Source organism: Pezoporus wallicus, unplaced genomic scaffold (assembly GCF_028554395.1).
Source record: "Pezoporus wallicus isolate ANWC-B61680 ecotype Strahan unplaced genomic scaffold, APGP_CSIRO_Pwel_v1 contig_8057, whole genome shotgun sequence".
Taxonomy (NCBI): Eukaryota; Metazoa; Chordata; class Aves; order Psittaciformes; family Psittacidae; genus Pezoporus; species Pezoporus wallicus.
This window is the reverse complement of record NW_026637044.1, coordinates 2,651,146-2,667,857: the sequence shown is the minus strand read 5'-3', so window position 1 is coordinate 2,667,857 and position 16,712 is coordinate 2,651,146. Positions and strand designations below refer to the sequence as shown.

The 16,712-nt window shown below is 42.8% G+C and overlaps 1 protein-coding gene across 1 annotated transcript; it reads right to left on the bottom strand.

Annotated features, from left to right (window-relative positions):
• Positions 1 to 1,199: 1,199 nt before the first annotated feature.
• Positions 1,200 to 15,982, bottom strand: ARF1 (ADP ribosylation factor 1). Its single transcript, XM_057402884.1, has 5 exons — positions 15,874 to 15,982; positions 5,595 to 5,774; positions 4,656 to 4,766; positions 3,870 to 3,994; positions 1,200 to 2,761 (listed from the first exon to the last, which is right to left on the bottom strand). Exons 2-5 carry the CDS (start codon positions 5,740 to 5,742, stop codon positions 2,600 to 2,602), a joined length of 546 nt encoding a protein of 181 aa, XP_057258867.1. The 5' UTR covers positions 5,743 to 5,774; positions 15,874 to 15,982; the 3' UTR covers positions 1,200 to 2,599.
• Between the last annotated feature and the right edge of the window lie 730 nt (positions 15,983 to 16,712).

The window sequence follows — 16,712 nt, the reverse complement described above, 5'->3', positions numbered from 1 at the left end:
GGCTGCCCCATCTCTGGCAGTGATCAAGGGCAGGCTGGACGGGGCTTGAAGTAACCTGCTCTAGGAAAAGGTGTCCCTGCCCGTGGCAGGGGATTGGAACTGTACGAGCTTTAAGACCCCTTCCAACCCAAACCAGTCTGATTCAAGTCCAATGACCTCCCAGACCAGGAACAGACATCCTGCCCTATTAGGCATGTGGAGATCCTGATTCAGAGCTTGAAACTCAAGGCAAGAATAACCTGACCTGCAGGAGTTTTGTAATCCTGTTGTTTGCCCAGTAGTATTTACCCTTCACTACTGAAGCGAGCCCAAGGAACAGACCTGGGGCTCAGGCAGCACTTACTGAGGAACCTGAATCAACCCATCCTCCTACCTGCCACTCACCCAGCCAAAGACAGGGCAGACAACATCCTTCATACTCAGTGAGCCTCTGCCCAACAGGTCAGCCCCAGAGAGAAGCATGCTCAGGCTGAGGGCGGTTCTGTGTACACATGCTAAGCAGCTATGGTGCTGCTTGAAGGATTCAGAGAGGAAACAAAACCTGGGGAGCAAGGGGGAGTGTGATCTGTTGATGAGAGAGCAATCATCCAAAAAGCCAGCTCTTGCTTCACAGCGAGAAAACCGACGCCAGGTCAGCAATAGAAGGAAGCAGCACTCCTGCTGTCTCCAGCCGCACTGCAGTCCCCTCTGACAACCACCCAAAGTCTCAGGGTTTGGGGTGGATTGCTCTCTAACCTGCATGATACACCTTCCACCTTACAGATTCGAGCCTGTGAAATGGTCCAGAGGGGACTGTGAGAGGTGAAAACACACAAACTAAAGTGTTTAAAAAGGCAGACTTTGTATTCCCCCCTGCAAAAAAAAAAAAACAACAAAAAACCAAACCTGCTAATTCACATGTCCTACCCTAAGTGGGATCAGCAGGAAGAACAGATGGTACTGCTGCAGAAGCTCAAGAGATGCCCTGAGGCAATTAAGGGACTCCAGCAGAAGCCAACCATCAACCAGCCAGCAAGACCAGAGAACTGCTACCCACCTTTTCACCTCCATGAGTCCAAACAGGAATGACAGATTTGGGAAACACAGGAGATGTCCTGAAACTCTCATGCAAACTGACACAGCAAAACGCTGGTTGGGTGAGTGTTAATCCAGCAACAGGTACTGTACAAAGATGATGATACAAAACAACATGATACCAGTGCAAGTTTCATGAAACTTTTTATTCAACAAGTATTTCATTATGATTCTGCCAAGATGATCAAATGAACAGCAAGGCATAAAAACCATGAAATAGTTAAGAGATTTTATTCTAATAGCTTTAATTACAGTGCTTGTTTGTCGAAATGAAAACTGAAAACAAGTATACAAAACAGTTGATTACTAAGTGTGTATTGAAAGCAATAAAGGTTTCCACAACACTAAATAAACCAGTTCTGATAGTTCCTCGAGTTAAAGTTTAACAGCTCCAGCTTCTTCAGTGTTTTATCAAAATACAAAAGAAAAGGTCTTTTTTCTGATGGCAAATCTGAACCTTGCAGTATGAGGGATGCCAAGGGTTTTCACACATATACAGATATGGGATTGTTCCAAAATGGGATTGAATACTTCTAGAGTGGAATGACTCTCCAAACTCATGCTTTTTTTTTTTTTCCTAGACGCTATACGTAGATGTTTGGTGTTTTTCATGGCAATTCTGGCATTAAGTACAGTACTTTCTGCCTCTAGAGCTTAGGACTAGTACAGGCTGTGCTTTCTGTGGAAAGGTTTGCCTTCTGGAGTGGTTTACACACATGAAAAGTACAAAACACTTGTGAAAAATATGACAAAATGCTGACTTCTGGAAATTATTTCAAGTTCAATGGAAGTGATAAACGTCACCTTAACCGAAAGTCAGATGTTTAGCATGAGTCTGCAAAAGCTCATCTAAACCAGATCTGACAAATCTATGAACAAATATGAGCACACACTGTGACCTACAGAAAGAGCCAGAGATGTACTGGTTATGATCTGTTCTTTAACCAGATGAAGCCAATTGGGTGTCGATCGTTGCTTCACCATCTCAAAAGAATCAAAAGTCATCACTCAGAGCTACAACAGCAGAAGCTACGTCAAACGTTGGTATGTTGAAGTGTTTTTACTTTTCCTTGACTATTTAAAAAAATACAGAATTCAGGTTAAAAACCAACCACCAAAATCGATCTCACAGAGCTCACAACCCAGCCGAGATAGTATACAGCTCTACTGCACGAGGACCACTGGCAACCCTTGTGTTGACCCACTGAAATCCCTTCCAAGTACTAAACAGTGAGTTGATTCTTTACAATAAAAAAGCTGAGTAATATTGCATAGGAGTACCAGAAACTGCCTCATTGGAAACAAAAACTATTTACATTAAATAAGAAACCTAACTGTTTTCAGGCTTGTATTTGCCACATTTACAGCATGATGCAATATATACTGTGACAAAAGAAATGAAAACAGCTTCCGGCACTCAATACCACAAAGTAGCACAGTTTGCCACATTAGAGTAAAGCGAAGGGCGAATAGGAGGAAATAAGAGGGAAGGGTGGAAAAAGAGGGAAGAGGAAGATTTATGGTTTCATTTCTGGTTTCGGAGCTGATTGGACAACCAGTCCAGTCCTTCATAGAGACCGTCTCCACTAGTAGCACAGGTTGCCTGGATATACCAGTTCCTGTGACGAAGAGAATGCAGTCCAAGTTTGTCTGTGATTTCTGCTGCATTCATCGCGTTTGGCAGGTCCTGAGGGAAGGAAGAAGAGTCATTTTCTCTCCTACTCACTAAGAAGAAATGCCCACCTCCCTCAGCTGTTTTTGATCATTAGTTTTAAGAAGAAGGTTTTAAGAGCTCTTAGAACTTCTCTTTAAGAAAAACTTGGTGGATTACTTCTATACTTGAGCTATTTCCCCTCTACTGACAAAAGTGTCAAAGGCTGAACAACACCATCAAAAGCACGTACTACAGAATATTTCTCTTCAGAAAACAGAAGGAAGACAGCTGACATTTGGATCAAGTCATCAGGCCCCTTAGTGCTGACCCTGAACTGCTTACAATTCAAGGCCATTTCATTCACTTTCCACTCAGGAAAGTGTTTCTTTTTTCTTTTTCGTGACTGCAGATATGACTTAAGGTCAAGTTTTAACATAAAGTAGTACTCGGCTTAGTAGTGCTAGTGCACTGTCCTCCCCTCCAGCATACACAGGTCCCTCTGAATGACATCCCTTTTCCCTCCAGCACATCAGCTGCACCACACAGTTCAGTGTTGTCAGCAAAATTGCTGATGGTGTGCTTGATGGCTGCGCAGGATGCTGTTCCTACCGGAAGTTTACCAGCCCTGTTTAAGGCCAACTTCTGGGTTTAAGCTACCAAGGCCCTTACAAGCAGTAAGGGGAAGATCTCTCAGCTCACTCTGTGGCCTGGAAGTGTTCAGCTCACAGGTCAAGACAAACGGATTAAAAGCAGAGTGCTTCCACCATCACGAGCAGTGCCCCTCAACACCCCAACTGACTAATTCAGGGAGGTTCTGGCATACTGCCCTTCATCTCTGTTTGGAGGAAGTTTGGGCAGGTGCTGTACTTGAGCCAAGCCAACCTTAAAAATAAACTAGTAGAATGCCTTCCCAACACTGAAAATGCAAGTTTCTATCAGCTAAGAAAGATACTCCTCCAGATGGGAACAGGGTAATTCAATCTACAGGCTTGCTGTCTTCAACAGAACTGAATGGACAGTCACTGAGAGCTTACCTATTATTACAGTGAAGCCCCAAACATCTACATTCAACATCTAGCACTTACAAGTATATTGTACATTTCCAAGAGTTCTTACAAGCAAGACATCATTCTGGGCATACCTGTTTGTTAGCAAACACTAATAAAACAGCATCTCTAAGCTCATCTTCTGCCAACATTCTCATAAGCTCTTCTCTGGCCTCATTCACTCGTTCTCTGTCATTACTGTCAACCACAAAAATCAGACCTAGAAATAAGCAAACAATCAGAAAAAGCACATACCAGAAGTTATTTACAAATGATAAATACCTCTGGAGGTCAGAGCTAAGCTTTAAAGACAAATTAATGCAAAACACTATTACTAGAAGAACACAGATTTCTTATTACTGTAACCTCATGTCTGAGAGAATGTGTTCTTGCTGAAAGCTGGTGAAAGAAAGTGCTAGTTTGCATTTGCATTTTTGGAAAGTGTATGATTCAACTACATAACCACTTAGTATTTTCCAGTGAGTAGCAACTCTTGAAATCCTGTGACAGGACTCAAATGCATGCACATTATAAAGGCACAGCAGCAGCAGAAGTGATAAACTCTCAGTTCCCAGGGTTGTTAAAGCCTGTAGTAAAGACTTTGAAGTGAGGGCAGAGAGCTGTGACGCTTACAGAAGAAAAGCAGAATTTGGAACTTGCTCTGAGTCAGATGAACAAGGAAGACTGGTTTCTAGATTTCCTCCCATCCCTCTTTGAACCTGTGCTAGCTTAACAGAAGAACCAGACCAGCACACAAACACACCCTTAACAATAATAAATATTTCCACATACCCTCAAGAAACTTGCAGAATTATCCTAGCAAGGACATTAAAAAAAGCTTTTGGATTCTGGAAACCTGCTTAAATTGCATTTGGACTCACCTTGTGTGTTCTGAAAATAATGGCGCCAGAGTGGTCTGATCTTATCCTGACCACCTACATCCCACACCGTGAAGCTAATGTTCTTGTATTCTACTGTTTCCACATTGAAGCCTGAAAGAGAAATTGTGGCAAAAGTCTCAGTTAAACATAGGTGGCCCTGGATCTATTGTATTTACCTAGTCATGCTCAGAATGTTAATGTTTAAAAAGTTATCTCAAAATTTAAATCTACTATAAATAAGCAGAATTCTACACTGAAGACCTCGAAGCAGACAAACACGGGTTCTGTGAAGCTCCTCCTCCCACCCTCACTGCAATAAAAAAAAACAAACAACAGCTCTAATTGCTATCCAAGCAGCTACAAAATGCAGAGCAAACTATGTTTCATCAAAACCCCATGAGCTTTAAGGGCTACAAATAAGGTATGTCTCTGATAAGGCAGTCACCCTCAAAAAATCATCATGGAATGGTCTGGGTTGGAAGGGACCTTAAAGACCGTCCAGTTGCAACCCCCTGCCACAGGCAGGGCCACCTTCCACTAGACCAGGTTGCTCCAAGCCCATCCAACCTGGCCTTGAACACTGTCAGGGATGGGGCAGCCACAGCTTCTCCAGGCAACCTGTGCCAGCACCTCACCACCCTCACAGGGAAGAGCTTCTTCCTCAGATCACATCTAAATCTCCCCTCTGTCAGTTCAAAGCCATTCCCCCTTGTCCTAACCCTGCATGCCGTTGTAAACCTCCTCTCATACCAGAACATCAGGCTGTGCCATTTCCATACCATGGTTTTAGCAACTCATTTTTCTGACAGCCAGGTTACTTAAATCAGCAGAGTGGCAACCAAGATAAGATACTGCTGCAAACACTTAAGACCCAAATCTCAAAGCAAGCACCTATAAAAACGTTAAGCAAAAAAACCCCACAAACAACCCACAACTTACCTATAGTAGGAATAGTAGTTACTATTTCACCAAGTTTAAGTTTGTACAAAATAGTAGTCTTTCCTGCAGCATCCAGACCAACCATTAAAATACGCATTTCTTTTTTGCCAAAAAGGCCTTTGAAGAGGTTAGCAAAAATATTTCCCATGCTTGAGCTAGGTTCTCACTGGTCAGTGAAGTCTAGAGGAAAAAGATCAAAGTATCACTCATGAGTTACCAATGGCTGTGGGTTGACTAAAGAAACCACCAACAAAAATATCAGGTAATACACATCCTTTACAGACACTACCATACATGTTTTTTCCTCTCACTGAAGCAATACAGAAGGAACAGATACACCGAAACTAATAAAATGCTAATAAAACAACATGACTTTGAGTACTTTAAATCTTTCAGCTATTCTTTCAGAAGTTTTAGTATTAAATGCTGTTCTCAAACTTTTGTTTCCAGAATATATGGTTTGCTTTCAACACAGCTGACCGCTTCAGGTACTTTTTGTCCCACAGGGTCATAAGATAATTTATCTGCAGTCTAAAGTGTCGCCAGAAAATACACTTTTTAAAAAAATCAACCTGCAGTTAAAAACATTTAAATGTGTGCTCATCTCTTTGCTACTCAGCACACCAATAGCTGGTCCTTCTTTTGTGAAGGAAATTCGGAATACAGCTTGGATTCTCTCCTACTCAAAACAGCTTCCTTCCTCTCAATCCCTGAGGAAACAGCCTGTGAAGACGACGTAAATAAAAAGCAGCATTACTTACAATACCATTGAAATGAAACCTCTAGGAAGCAAATCCACATTTACTGAAACTATGGAAAAATAGCCACATTAAAAGATAATTAAATTATCTTTTAATATTTAATAATTTGTTTCCTTCACTGCCAACATTTCTGCTTGGACACTTAGAAGTGATTCAGATCACCAGGAGCTTCCTGTTTAGGAACTGGAGGAACTACCTATCCATTCCAGCTCTCACAGACACTCTCCATGCCCTTGGGACAGGATTCACCCCACCACGAATTTCCTGCCTTTCTAAACTTATTTCTACATGGTTTACAGTTTGAGGTCACCAAGAGAACAATTATTCTGCTCATATAAAGCATGAAGAAGCAGCCTGAAAGCTTTACAGTGAGACGCAGATGAGCATGTTACATGGTGATAGTGATTCACCCCTCTACTGATGGAAGCTCTCAGATGTCAGCTTAAAAAGAAAAGACTGAGCCCAGCTGAAAATACATGCTTAAGACAGTAGAAGAACATACAGCCAAGATGTGTTAACAGTCAAAGGATGGGCTTCCTGTAAACCAAATCACACAATTTTAAATGTAACATGAAGTTTGAATCATCTCTTGAAGACACCCTGTATTTCATAATGCAGCTCTGTGCCTCAAGCAAAATCCTTGCTTGAAACAGACTTTACAAAATACATATTTAAGACCATTAAAACAAGCTTTGAACCAAAGAACAATAATCTGTCCAGCTCCATTTAGCGCCCTGCTAGGGATGTATTAAGTCTGACTTCCTCACTCTACTCTGGGAAAGGTCTAAGCAGTTCTGCTCTTCTCAGGAAGCTCTGCTGGATGCAATTTTTAACCCAAAACTTCAGCACTAACGTTAACCAAGTCACATGTCTTAGCACAAGAAGCTCAAGCTCCACAGTGAAGGTCAGAGTCCACTCCAGAGTTCCTGAATGACATCACCACTTCAACTTGCTGAAGTAACTCAACTCAAAGTTTCATTTATTTCACATGATTAAAGGTCAATGTGATCAAAACTTGAAAACTAAGTTCCTCTGTAAGCCAGACGGCGTAGCCTGCGGATTACAACCAAACGGAAGGTTTAAAAGTTCTATTATTCCACCATTTCCTTCATATTTCTGTAGCACAACCATGAATATTCAACTCCCACTTGAATATATGAAAGCTGTATAAACAGGAAAGTTAATTAGGAAGTAGAGAAAACAGTTTTGCTAGAGCTCCCATTTATCCAGAACACACACACAGCAGGAAATCTCACTCCCCAGCCCACAACAGCAGCTCTTGCAGGGCTGGAGGGGAGGAAGGCTGTAGAGCTTTCCTCTGTCCGGCCACTCTCATGTCATCTCTATCTTGTACTTTGCCTGAAAAGCAACAGTAAGGGTTGAACCATATCCTTTTACTAGAACTCTTGTAACGCTCCAAAATGACCATAAGAACTTTTGTAGCAACAGAACCTTAAGAAGCCCTGTGAAAGAATGAACTTATTTTGTTTCTGCATATTTAAAAGCATAAAAGGTTATTAAATGCTTTGATCAATAGTAGTAACATAGCAAAATCTTAGTGTTTAAATTCATGGCATCTTCCCACACCCTGGAAAAGTCATAGTCTGTTGAACAAGTTGCTTACACTTTGCACTAACAGTAGTGAATCCCATTAGATCCTTGTTTTCCTGCCAGCTATTTCCAGGTCAAGTCTGCCTTCCACCACTGAGGAAGTCTTTATAACCACTGTTTTTATACTCCTCTCCTCCCCACTTTTTTTTTTCCCCACAAAAAGTAAAAATAAGATACATTAAAGCACTTGTTTCCATTTTCTTGTTTTCTTCCACATTCCTACTGTCCAAACCACTTCTGTAACTTATCTGATACTCCAGGGCAGGCGATGTTGCATAAAGTCTGATTTATTTTTATAGGCAGTAAAGTGTAGTTTACAGCCCACCCCCTGTAAACCAAGTGTGTTATGCTGAATAGAAAGTAGCAGAATCATTGCTGTCTAAAAGAAAGACACTAGGTGAAACCCATCTGCTGAACTGCAACAAACTATTGTGGTTCCCACCACTGACTTGTTAAGATACTGCTGGGGCAAAAGAGAGGGTCTCCATCTTCACCATCCTCTGACCAGCAGCTAAAATCACGTTAACCTATTGCCACAGAAAATCATACTCCCATGGTTTGCCCATTACTCTCCTCTCCCTACACTGTCCCTGCCAGTATTTCCTCACTTCCTATTATCTAAGCAAAGTACCTCAAGTTCCTTCCTCAGTATCATTAAAACCCCCAACCAAATCATCATCACATCTGTGACCAGCCATCAGGTCTCTGCTTTTTTCCTGCCATCAAACATCACAGACACTATCACAGCAGAAACTGCTGCTGCAGTTTAGAGCTGCTTCCCAGGACTTTGCTGCCATCCATTAATACAACTCAGCTGAGAGATCACGAGATTACTTCTGCTGTACTTCAGATCTGAATCTGCTTACTTTAATTCTCGTATCAGTCCACTAGTTGGACTATAAGAACATACACAGTCTGAAAATACAAGAAAATTTAAGACCCTTCTAGGTTAACTAAGCAATCCTCTTACTTTTCAGGCATCTTCAACACTCACAGTATCAAGATTTGCCAATATATTGCCTATATGCTATACTGAAGCTTAACTTTCTTTCAACCCAAATGTTGTCAGTAATAGCTACACCAATCATTTTAGAAGTCCAAGTTCAATAAAATGCCTGGAAACATAAAAAGACTACGGCTTGTGAGGTGCTTGCAGTACTTCAGCACATCTTCAGAAGAGGCATCTATATGGCTAAGTAGGAAGTGTATGAAGGGGAACAATTTGAATCAACAGCAGATTATTTTTGCAGTGCTTAGTGTGCATGTGCTCTCTGTACAATATCAGCTTGTAGAAAAGGAAGCCCACCACCCCCTAGATCACCCCAAAACTGAACTGCCCGTATGACTTGTTTCTCCCTGGCTATCAAAGCCCTGAAGCACACCTTAACTAGTTTACTCCACCTCAAGATCCTCACTGCAGTAAAAACCTGTTAGGCAGGTTCAAGTAAGATTGGTAAATAGCAAGGCACACACTCACTGGTAAGACTGCAGTTTTGCTTCAGGAAACAAGGTATTTTCAGCAGCTTGTTTTCTAGTAAGTGATACATTTAGATAAGCAATTAGGAGAACAGGCAGCCTTTTTCAGAAAGGCTCAGTGAGTTAAAAATGAAGAGTGTCTGCAAGAGCAGGCAGTCTTGTGTCTGCTAAAGCATGAGGGCCCGTGAGTAAGAACTGGAATTTGCTTTTATTAATTGCAGGTGGTTAGAATAAAAGCTCTGAGGAATATTCTCAAGGCTGAAGATTATTCAACACTTAATCTTCTGCAGCATTTGATATTTAACCATACGTTAATGCACTTTAATGTCATTTCATTCAGACTGCTTATCTTGAGAAGTCAAATGCACTTCTTGGATGAGCTGTTAGTTAACAAGCTACCCTGCAGAACTATGACCAGAAGGGTATGCAGTACATTAGAGACAACTACAACTACATCTTGAAGACTCTGCATAACTGTAATTTTGCACCTCTGGAAAAGTTCTTGTTAACCACATAGTGATTAAACTTCCCTAAGCCAGGAACTGTGGAAAACGCCACAATTTCAGCTTCACATGAAGGGTATGCAGTACATTAGACTGGGTATGCAGTCCAGAAGGGTATGCAGTACATTAGAGACAACTACAACTACATCTTGAAGACTCTGCATAACTGTAATTTTGCACCTCTGGAAAAGTTCTTGTTAACCACATAGTGATTAAACTTCCCTAAGCCAGGAACTGTGGAAAACGCCACAATTTCAGCTTCACATCGTTTCTTTAAACATACTAGAGCAGACAAAATCTGAGACAGAGGATGCCATATGCATTACTTAGTTAAATTACACCTACAGTACAGAAATACATTTATTTAGCTTCTACATACCAGCACTTATCACGTAAGGCTCCCACGGTGAAAAAATTAACACTCAAAATTTATCAAATGGAATAACAAAAAAGTTGCTGGGCACAATCATGTCGTCAATCTGTAGCCAAAAAAATACCAGCAGCCATGAAGTCAAGTCAAGAAAACTTCATTCTCTGTCTCCTCTCTGCACAGCACAGCAAGATAGAGGCACAGAAGGCATCTATTGCCTCTGGAATTATGTCTCCCTAGGATGTTTGTATCTTGGTTTAAGTGCCTGTTTCAAGGAGAGACAAACATGGTGCTGCTACCAATGACATACCACATTACGCAGATAAAATCAGTCAAAATACTAATGCTAAAGCACAAGCTAGCACCCCTAGCAATTGCAAGTTTACCAGAAAGCTTTTTCCTAGTAGCTTTCTGCACCTTGTTTTATTTGCTTAGACATCTATGGCAAGTAAAACTGGTGCGCTTACAAAGACAACTGATCTACTACAAAGAGCATGTCTCCATTTAAAGGGAAGTGTACTTGACATTGGCCTAAGCATTAACTCCACCTCTAATACAATTAGAAAACCCCCAACCTCAGAATTCCTAGCCTGGTATTAACACCCCAGTTTTATCAGTCAAAGGAGAATAAAAATTGATCAATTTGTTATTTACGTCCAAGATAATCCCCTTGTGAAGAAAGCACCTGGTGTATTTGTTAGCTACTCTTAAATTGTGTGTACTCTATGCCTAGTGATGACAGTATGGTCTAAAGTAACCCAACACAATACTGACTTGAAATCTAGTCAGTTATCACTAACTGGCTTGTATCATGTTTCTACTTTATAGCAGTCTAGAAAGTTTAAAATTAAATGTCAAGAAAAGCAAAATATTCACACAAAGGATCACCAAACCCACGGTGCAAACAAGAAATGAGAAAGCTTTTTCTTAAAAACAAAAAGAAAAAAAAAAAGAAAAAAATCAAGCTCAACAGCTGTTACTGGTGTTAAATGCAAGAACAACTGGCAAATAATTTAAAGTGCAAATCTAACTTGGCAGCTTGTTCTTCACAATATAAAGCGTGATTTAAAAGAGAATACGAGAAGTGATCCAACAAGAATAAGACACTGATAAAATTTAGGCTTCCTCTAGGGCTGCAGTACTTCATACTACCAGTCAGCAGCCACAGCCAATTAAGGACAACTGCATTGTTTGGAATTTGAAGTAATTTATTTACAGACTAAAGTACAGTGTTCTGTTACAGCAAAATCTGAAAGCCAGTCTTGGTCAAAAAACTTCTTTATATATATCCAGAGTGGCCCAATATACAGCTATACCAGTAGAGTTATATTTAACTATTTTTAGAAGCTGTTTGCTGACCCTCCACAGCTGATAACCTGAGTGAAAGATAACTACTTATTAACTCAAGCCCTTTAACTTTGGGGCCTTAACAGTGGAATTTAGCCTAAATAATTTTTATTTGAGCTACTTTAGACTATACTAACATTGCTAGGCATAAATTACAAGCAAAATTTAAAAGCAGCTAACAAGTAAGCCAGGTTCTCTCTTCACCAGGGGATTACCTTGGACTTAAAAAACACTGTAATAAAGGCCACTCCAAGAACCTCTTCTCAGTGCAATTCATTAACAGTAAGTCCCAATTTCCTTATAGTTGTACCCATCAAAACTAGGAAAATAAAAGATCAAAATCTACCGCTATGACAATTTTCCCCCAAGCACGAGATGGAAAAGGTGCCCTAAATTATGTCTTTTAGGAAAGGTTTTAGGAAAGGTTTGAGGAAAGGTAGTGGCATTGAAGCATCACGTAGAATAAAAGATAAATACACTTGCATCTGATGAGGCATGGCTGGCCACCAAAGGCTTGCAGTGACCAACTAAAAAGTGCCCCAATGCACAGGACATTTTCAATGCAGACAGAGAACAAATCAACTGCAAACAAGAAGCCAGGTGAAAGAAAATCCAACAGAGAGCTGCCCCTTATGAAGCACCTTCGTTCAACCTAAGCAGGTTGAACATCTTGCTGTCTATACACATTACCCAGATAGCGCATTTTCCACATGCTGTAATATTCTCTTGAGAGCACTGGGGTCAGAGTCACAGGAAAACAGAAAATATTTCCACTTACAAGATCAAAACAAGGGCAAAAGAGAGAAAACTTTCCTTTTGGGTCAGGCCTATTTCTTAGCCACAAGAATTCCTAAAATACTGGTCAGAATAAAACAAAGAGTTGGTATCAAGCAAAGATGGCAGGTTGCTTGGCTTCATACTCAAAAATATCAGGTTTCATAGAACGGTTTGGGTTGGAAAGGACCTTAACACTCATCCAGTTCCAAACTCCTACCACAGGCAGAGACACCTTCCACTAGACCAAGCTGTTCCAAGCCCCATCCAACCTGGCCTTGAACACTGCCAGGGATGGGGGCACAGCTTCTTTGAGCAACCTGTGCCAGTGCCTCACCACCCTCACATTACAGTTATTCCCTTATTTTCACCTTCAAGCAGGGGGGCAAGCTACTTCTATTTCATACTTAGTGAGAAAAATATTCTATTTAAAGGATAGGTGGAAAAGTACTGGAGCTGTTACTGTTCATGCTTTTAGATAAAGCACATCCATCACATCCTTGCAGTCTGCCCGTAGCTGCACAGGAAATAAAGAGGTGCCACTGAAGTAGCTGTGACACGCAAGTACAGACTGAGACTTCATATTCACCTGTTCAACAGTGGGTACTTGCTGCTGTGAGGACCTGCTATTTCTTTCCAAATAAACACTGCTTTTTTTTTTTGAGGCTGAACTATTCACAAGTTAAAAATCTTCAGTTTTAAGCCAAATATCCTGTTATTCATTCCCAGTGACTGGGCAGTAAGTCAACATTTAGACTCATAGTAGAAACAGCAAGAATTCACATGAGAGCTTTGGTAATAAAATTGGCTTTTGGTCAATTTTGGCCAATTTTTGTCAAAGCAGAGCCCACGCAGCTAGTCACTGCTACAAAATCAGTGTATGAATAAGAGCTATATTAGACAGGGGAGTTTTATTAGAACTGAAACGTCAGCAGAAGTAGTACCACAGTCAATGTTTCAATGTTTGCATGTGTTAGAAACAAGAAATAAAACTGGATACTCGCAAGCAGAAAGAAAAAAACCATGCTGAATAACACAGAAAAACAGCTGCTGCAGTAAGGAAGCTGATTATGAACTTCTTTACTCATCAGTTAAAGAAAAGAGAATAATGGCTGAGGACAATGCTAGCTCTAATACAAGCTCTGTAGCATTCCAGTAGCAAAACTTCCAAGAGATTTCTAAAAAAAGAATCAGAACTATTCCTTTTCAGAAGTTAACATATAATCACATTTACCCACTGTCCGGCAATCTAAAGGCTGCTGAAATCCATCGAAATTCTTGCTTGAAAGTCCATCTTTACACATATCAGCAGCTTTTATTTCTAAAGAGATCTTTTCTTTTTAAAGAAAGATAGTTCTTTAAATGTCACCACTGCAAATTCAGTTGGAATCTTGGGCTGTGAGCTTCTCCTCCGTCCACCAGTTAATGCAACCAATAGGTTATCTGATAATAGTGCCTCAGCGAGATGTAGAAATGCTACTGCTTAAAGCAGGCTTTCAAACAGATGTAACTGGAGCACACATGAGAATTTGCTGAATTACAAGGACTAGAATCCAGCCCCCTACTCCCACACACACTTTGTTTGCTTTGAAAAGCTGTGACTAGTCCTGCCCCCTGCTTGGTCAGTGTGATTTAGCACACACAGGAAACTATGCGCACCGAGCAAAATTGCACCACCCCCTGCCCAGTCCCTTTTCAGATTCCAACTATTTCACAACTAGGCAATCTCAAAAATTCAGCAAATGTCTCAGACCATCGGGGACTGACTTTGTGTTTGCGTCTTAACACAATCCAGCACCTACTAAATACATCAGAGACCACGGCAGAAGCAAAGGCTTTTCTGAGCAACAGATCTGTTTGACACATTTTTACCCCTGATGCTCTACCACGGGAGAAGCTTCAATAAACTTGGCAAAGCAACTGAGTTTAGAAGGTTCAAGTGAGGCAAGTTTCCTCACCCTTTCACCCAATATAATTACTACAACAGGGAAAGCAGTCCAACAGGGTTCTCAAGCACTGCAGACATGTTTTTAACAGAGGAAGTCAGTGGCATCACACCAACCCTGTAAACTTTCCTTTTGGAGAATCCCTTTCTATATTCCTAACACTGGGAGCACTTACACTGACAGTATGATTATAAAACCCATGAACAAAAGCCAAGCAGCGATCCTCTGGCTCAGCTACAGTTCTTTTTACCTACAGATGTGCTCCAAATCGGTGGCAAATATAACGATATTGCTAAATGACCTTGGACAATTTACTTTGACTTGGTTTCTCTGCCTGAAAAATAAGATTAATGGAATAACCTGGGAAAGGGTGTTGTAAGCCTTGTGGCTTGCAAAACAAGAGTTCAAAGTATTATATAAATAGTTCACATTTTAGTTATTGACAAAACTACATTTCAAAACAAGACTGCTGAATACAATTCTAATCAACCTGTGGAATTTGGTTTGGCAAGAGACTAGCAGCAAAGAAACAAGGTCAATGTCAAACACAACATTTAGGCAGTTTTATGACCCAGCCGAATTTTAGTTGTGCTCTGCTGGGGTAAATACTCAGTGAAAAGGTTTACGTATGTCGCAGATCCCTATATCAAACAGAGGTTATCAGCCTGAAGTATCACGTTAACTACTCACAGAGACGGGATATAGTATTTTCAGACAGAATATAGTATCATCCCCACCGGGAGCTGCTACGCTGAAGAAAACTGATCTCTTAGACCATCAAACGAAGCCATGGACAGCACACAGTTTGCTCCAGGCTAAAGCTCGACTTCTTGCCATCACCCCCTCACCACAGCAGAAAGCCCTACTCAGCAGCTAGCCAAGGGCTTAGTTGAAAAAAACCTCTCTCATACAAGCTTCATTCAAGCCTCTTTTCCCCAACAGCGCTACCAAATCTCTGAGGTCCGCTACGATGAGGGTTCTGGAGGAAAGGAAAACGAGGAAATACTTCCCTCCCCAGACCCGTTCACGGGCGGGGCAGAGGCCGGAATGAGAGAGTTTGGGGAAAGAAGCCCATCCCGTCTAATTCCTCCGATAGGGGGAGCGGTGCCGGGCCCTATGCAGCGGCAGGGGGTCGGCGCGGCACCCCTCCCGCCCTGGCCCAGTCACCCAACCCCAAAGGCGTGATGGAGGGGAACGGATGGGGCAGCGCCCCTGCAAAAGGCCCGCCGCTCCCCAAGGCCTGCGCTGCGGTCTGGCTTCCTTCTCCCGCCGGCAGCCGCAGTGGGGTGGGAGGAAGAAAAAGGATGTGAAGAAGCGACCGGGCCCGCTCCCCCAGTGCCCGCCGCCCGCTCTTCTCAGCGCCAAGGCCGCGGCACCTCACACCCTGACACGGGCCGCCGCCTCCCCGGGCGGCCGCGGGGTTGTGGGCGGGGGAGCTCGGCGGCGGGCTGGGGCTGAAAGGAGGGAAGGGGAAGATGTGAGTGAACCCACCGGCGTCGGCTGCTGCCCCGGGCAGTGTGTGTGTCTGTCCTCGCACCGTCCCGCTCGGAGTCGACTCCCCCCCTGCACCTTCTCAGCCGCTCTCTGCCCAGGAACACAAGATGGCCACGCCTCCATAGAAACCACGCCCCCTAACGTCCCGCCGTGCACTGCCCAGCATGGTCGTGACCGGATGTGGGCGGGGCATGTGCGGTTTTGGAGCGCGTCGTGTAGTGGGTTTCGGTCTGTAGTGTTGTCGTCTGTCGTGCGCCAGATACCGCGCGTGGTGCACCACGGTGCGTGCGCGTCGTGCGTTCTCCGCTACCGGCGGAGTGCCCTTGTGGGCACTGTGCAGCATTGCCCCTTGCCAAGGCAGGAGAGGGACCGCGCTGCTGGCTTGCTCGTGTTGGGCTGTTCGGGGGTGCGTGCGGCCGCCATTCCATGCAGATGTGTTGCGCTGTGTGCTCAGGGACGTGGTCGTGCCTTACACTGAGAGGTATCCGTGCACCCTGCGCGGGGTTCATGGGCGTCTGATAGTGCCCGTGTGCTCCATGCCTTCAGCAGCGTCGGCTGGGCATCGACGTCTTTACTGCATAGGCACAAAGCGAGGCAAGGGAAATCCTCAAGGCTCGTTATCCAAAATAAAACAAGACTACGGGGAAGGACGTCCTTTCCCAGACAGCTCTGCTGCCACTTCAGTTTGAGACAAAACGGTTTCATAGAATCACAGAATGGTTTGGGTTGGAAGGGACCTTAAAGCTCACCCAGTTCCAGCCTGCCTGCCACGGGCAGGGACACCTTCCACTAGACGAGGTTGCTCCAAGCCCCATCCAACCTGGCCTTGAACCCTG

Coding starts and splice junctions, on each gene's coding strand:
- ARF1 (XM_057402884.1), bottom strand. CDS start 5,742: ATGGGAAATATTTTTGCTAACCTCTTCAAAGGCCTTTTTGGCAAAAAA. Junction 4,767..5,594: donor AACTACTATTCCTACTATAG/GTAAGTTGTGGG, acceptor TTTCTCTTTCAG/GCTTCAATGTGGAAACAGTA. Junction 2,762..3,869: donor TAGTGTTTGCTAACAAACAG/GTATGCCCAGAA, acceptor TCCTTCCCTCAG/GACCTGCCAAACGCGATGAA.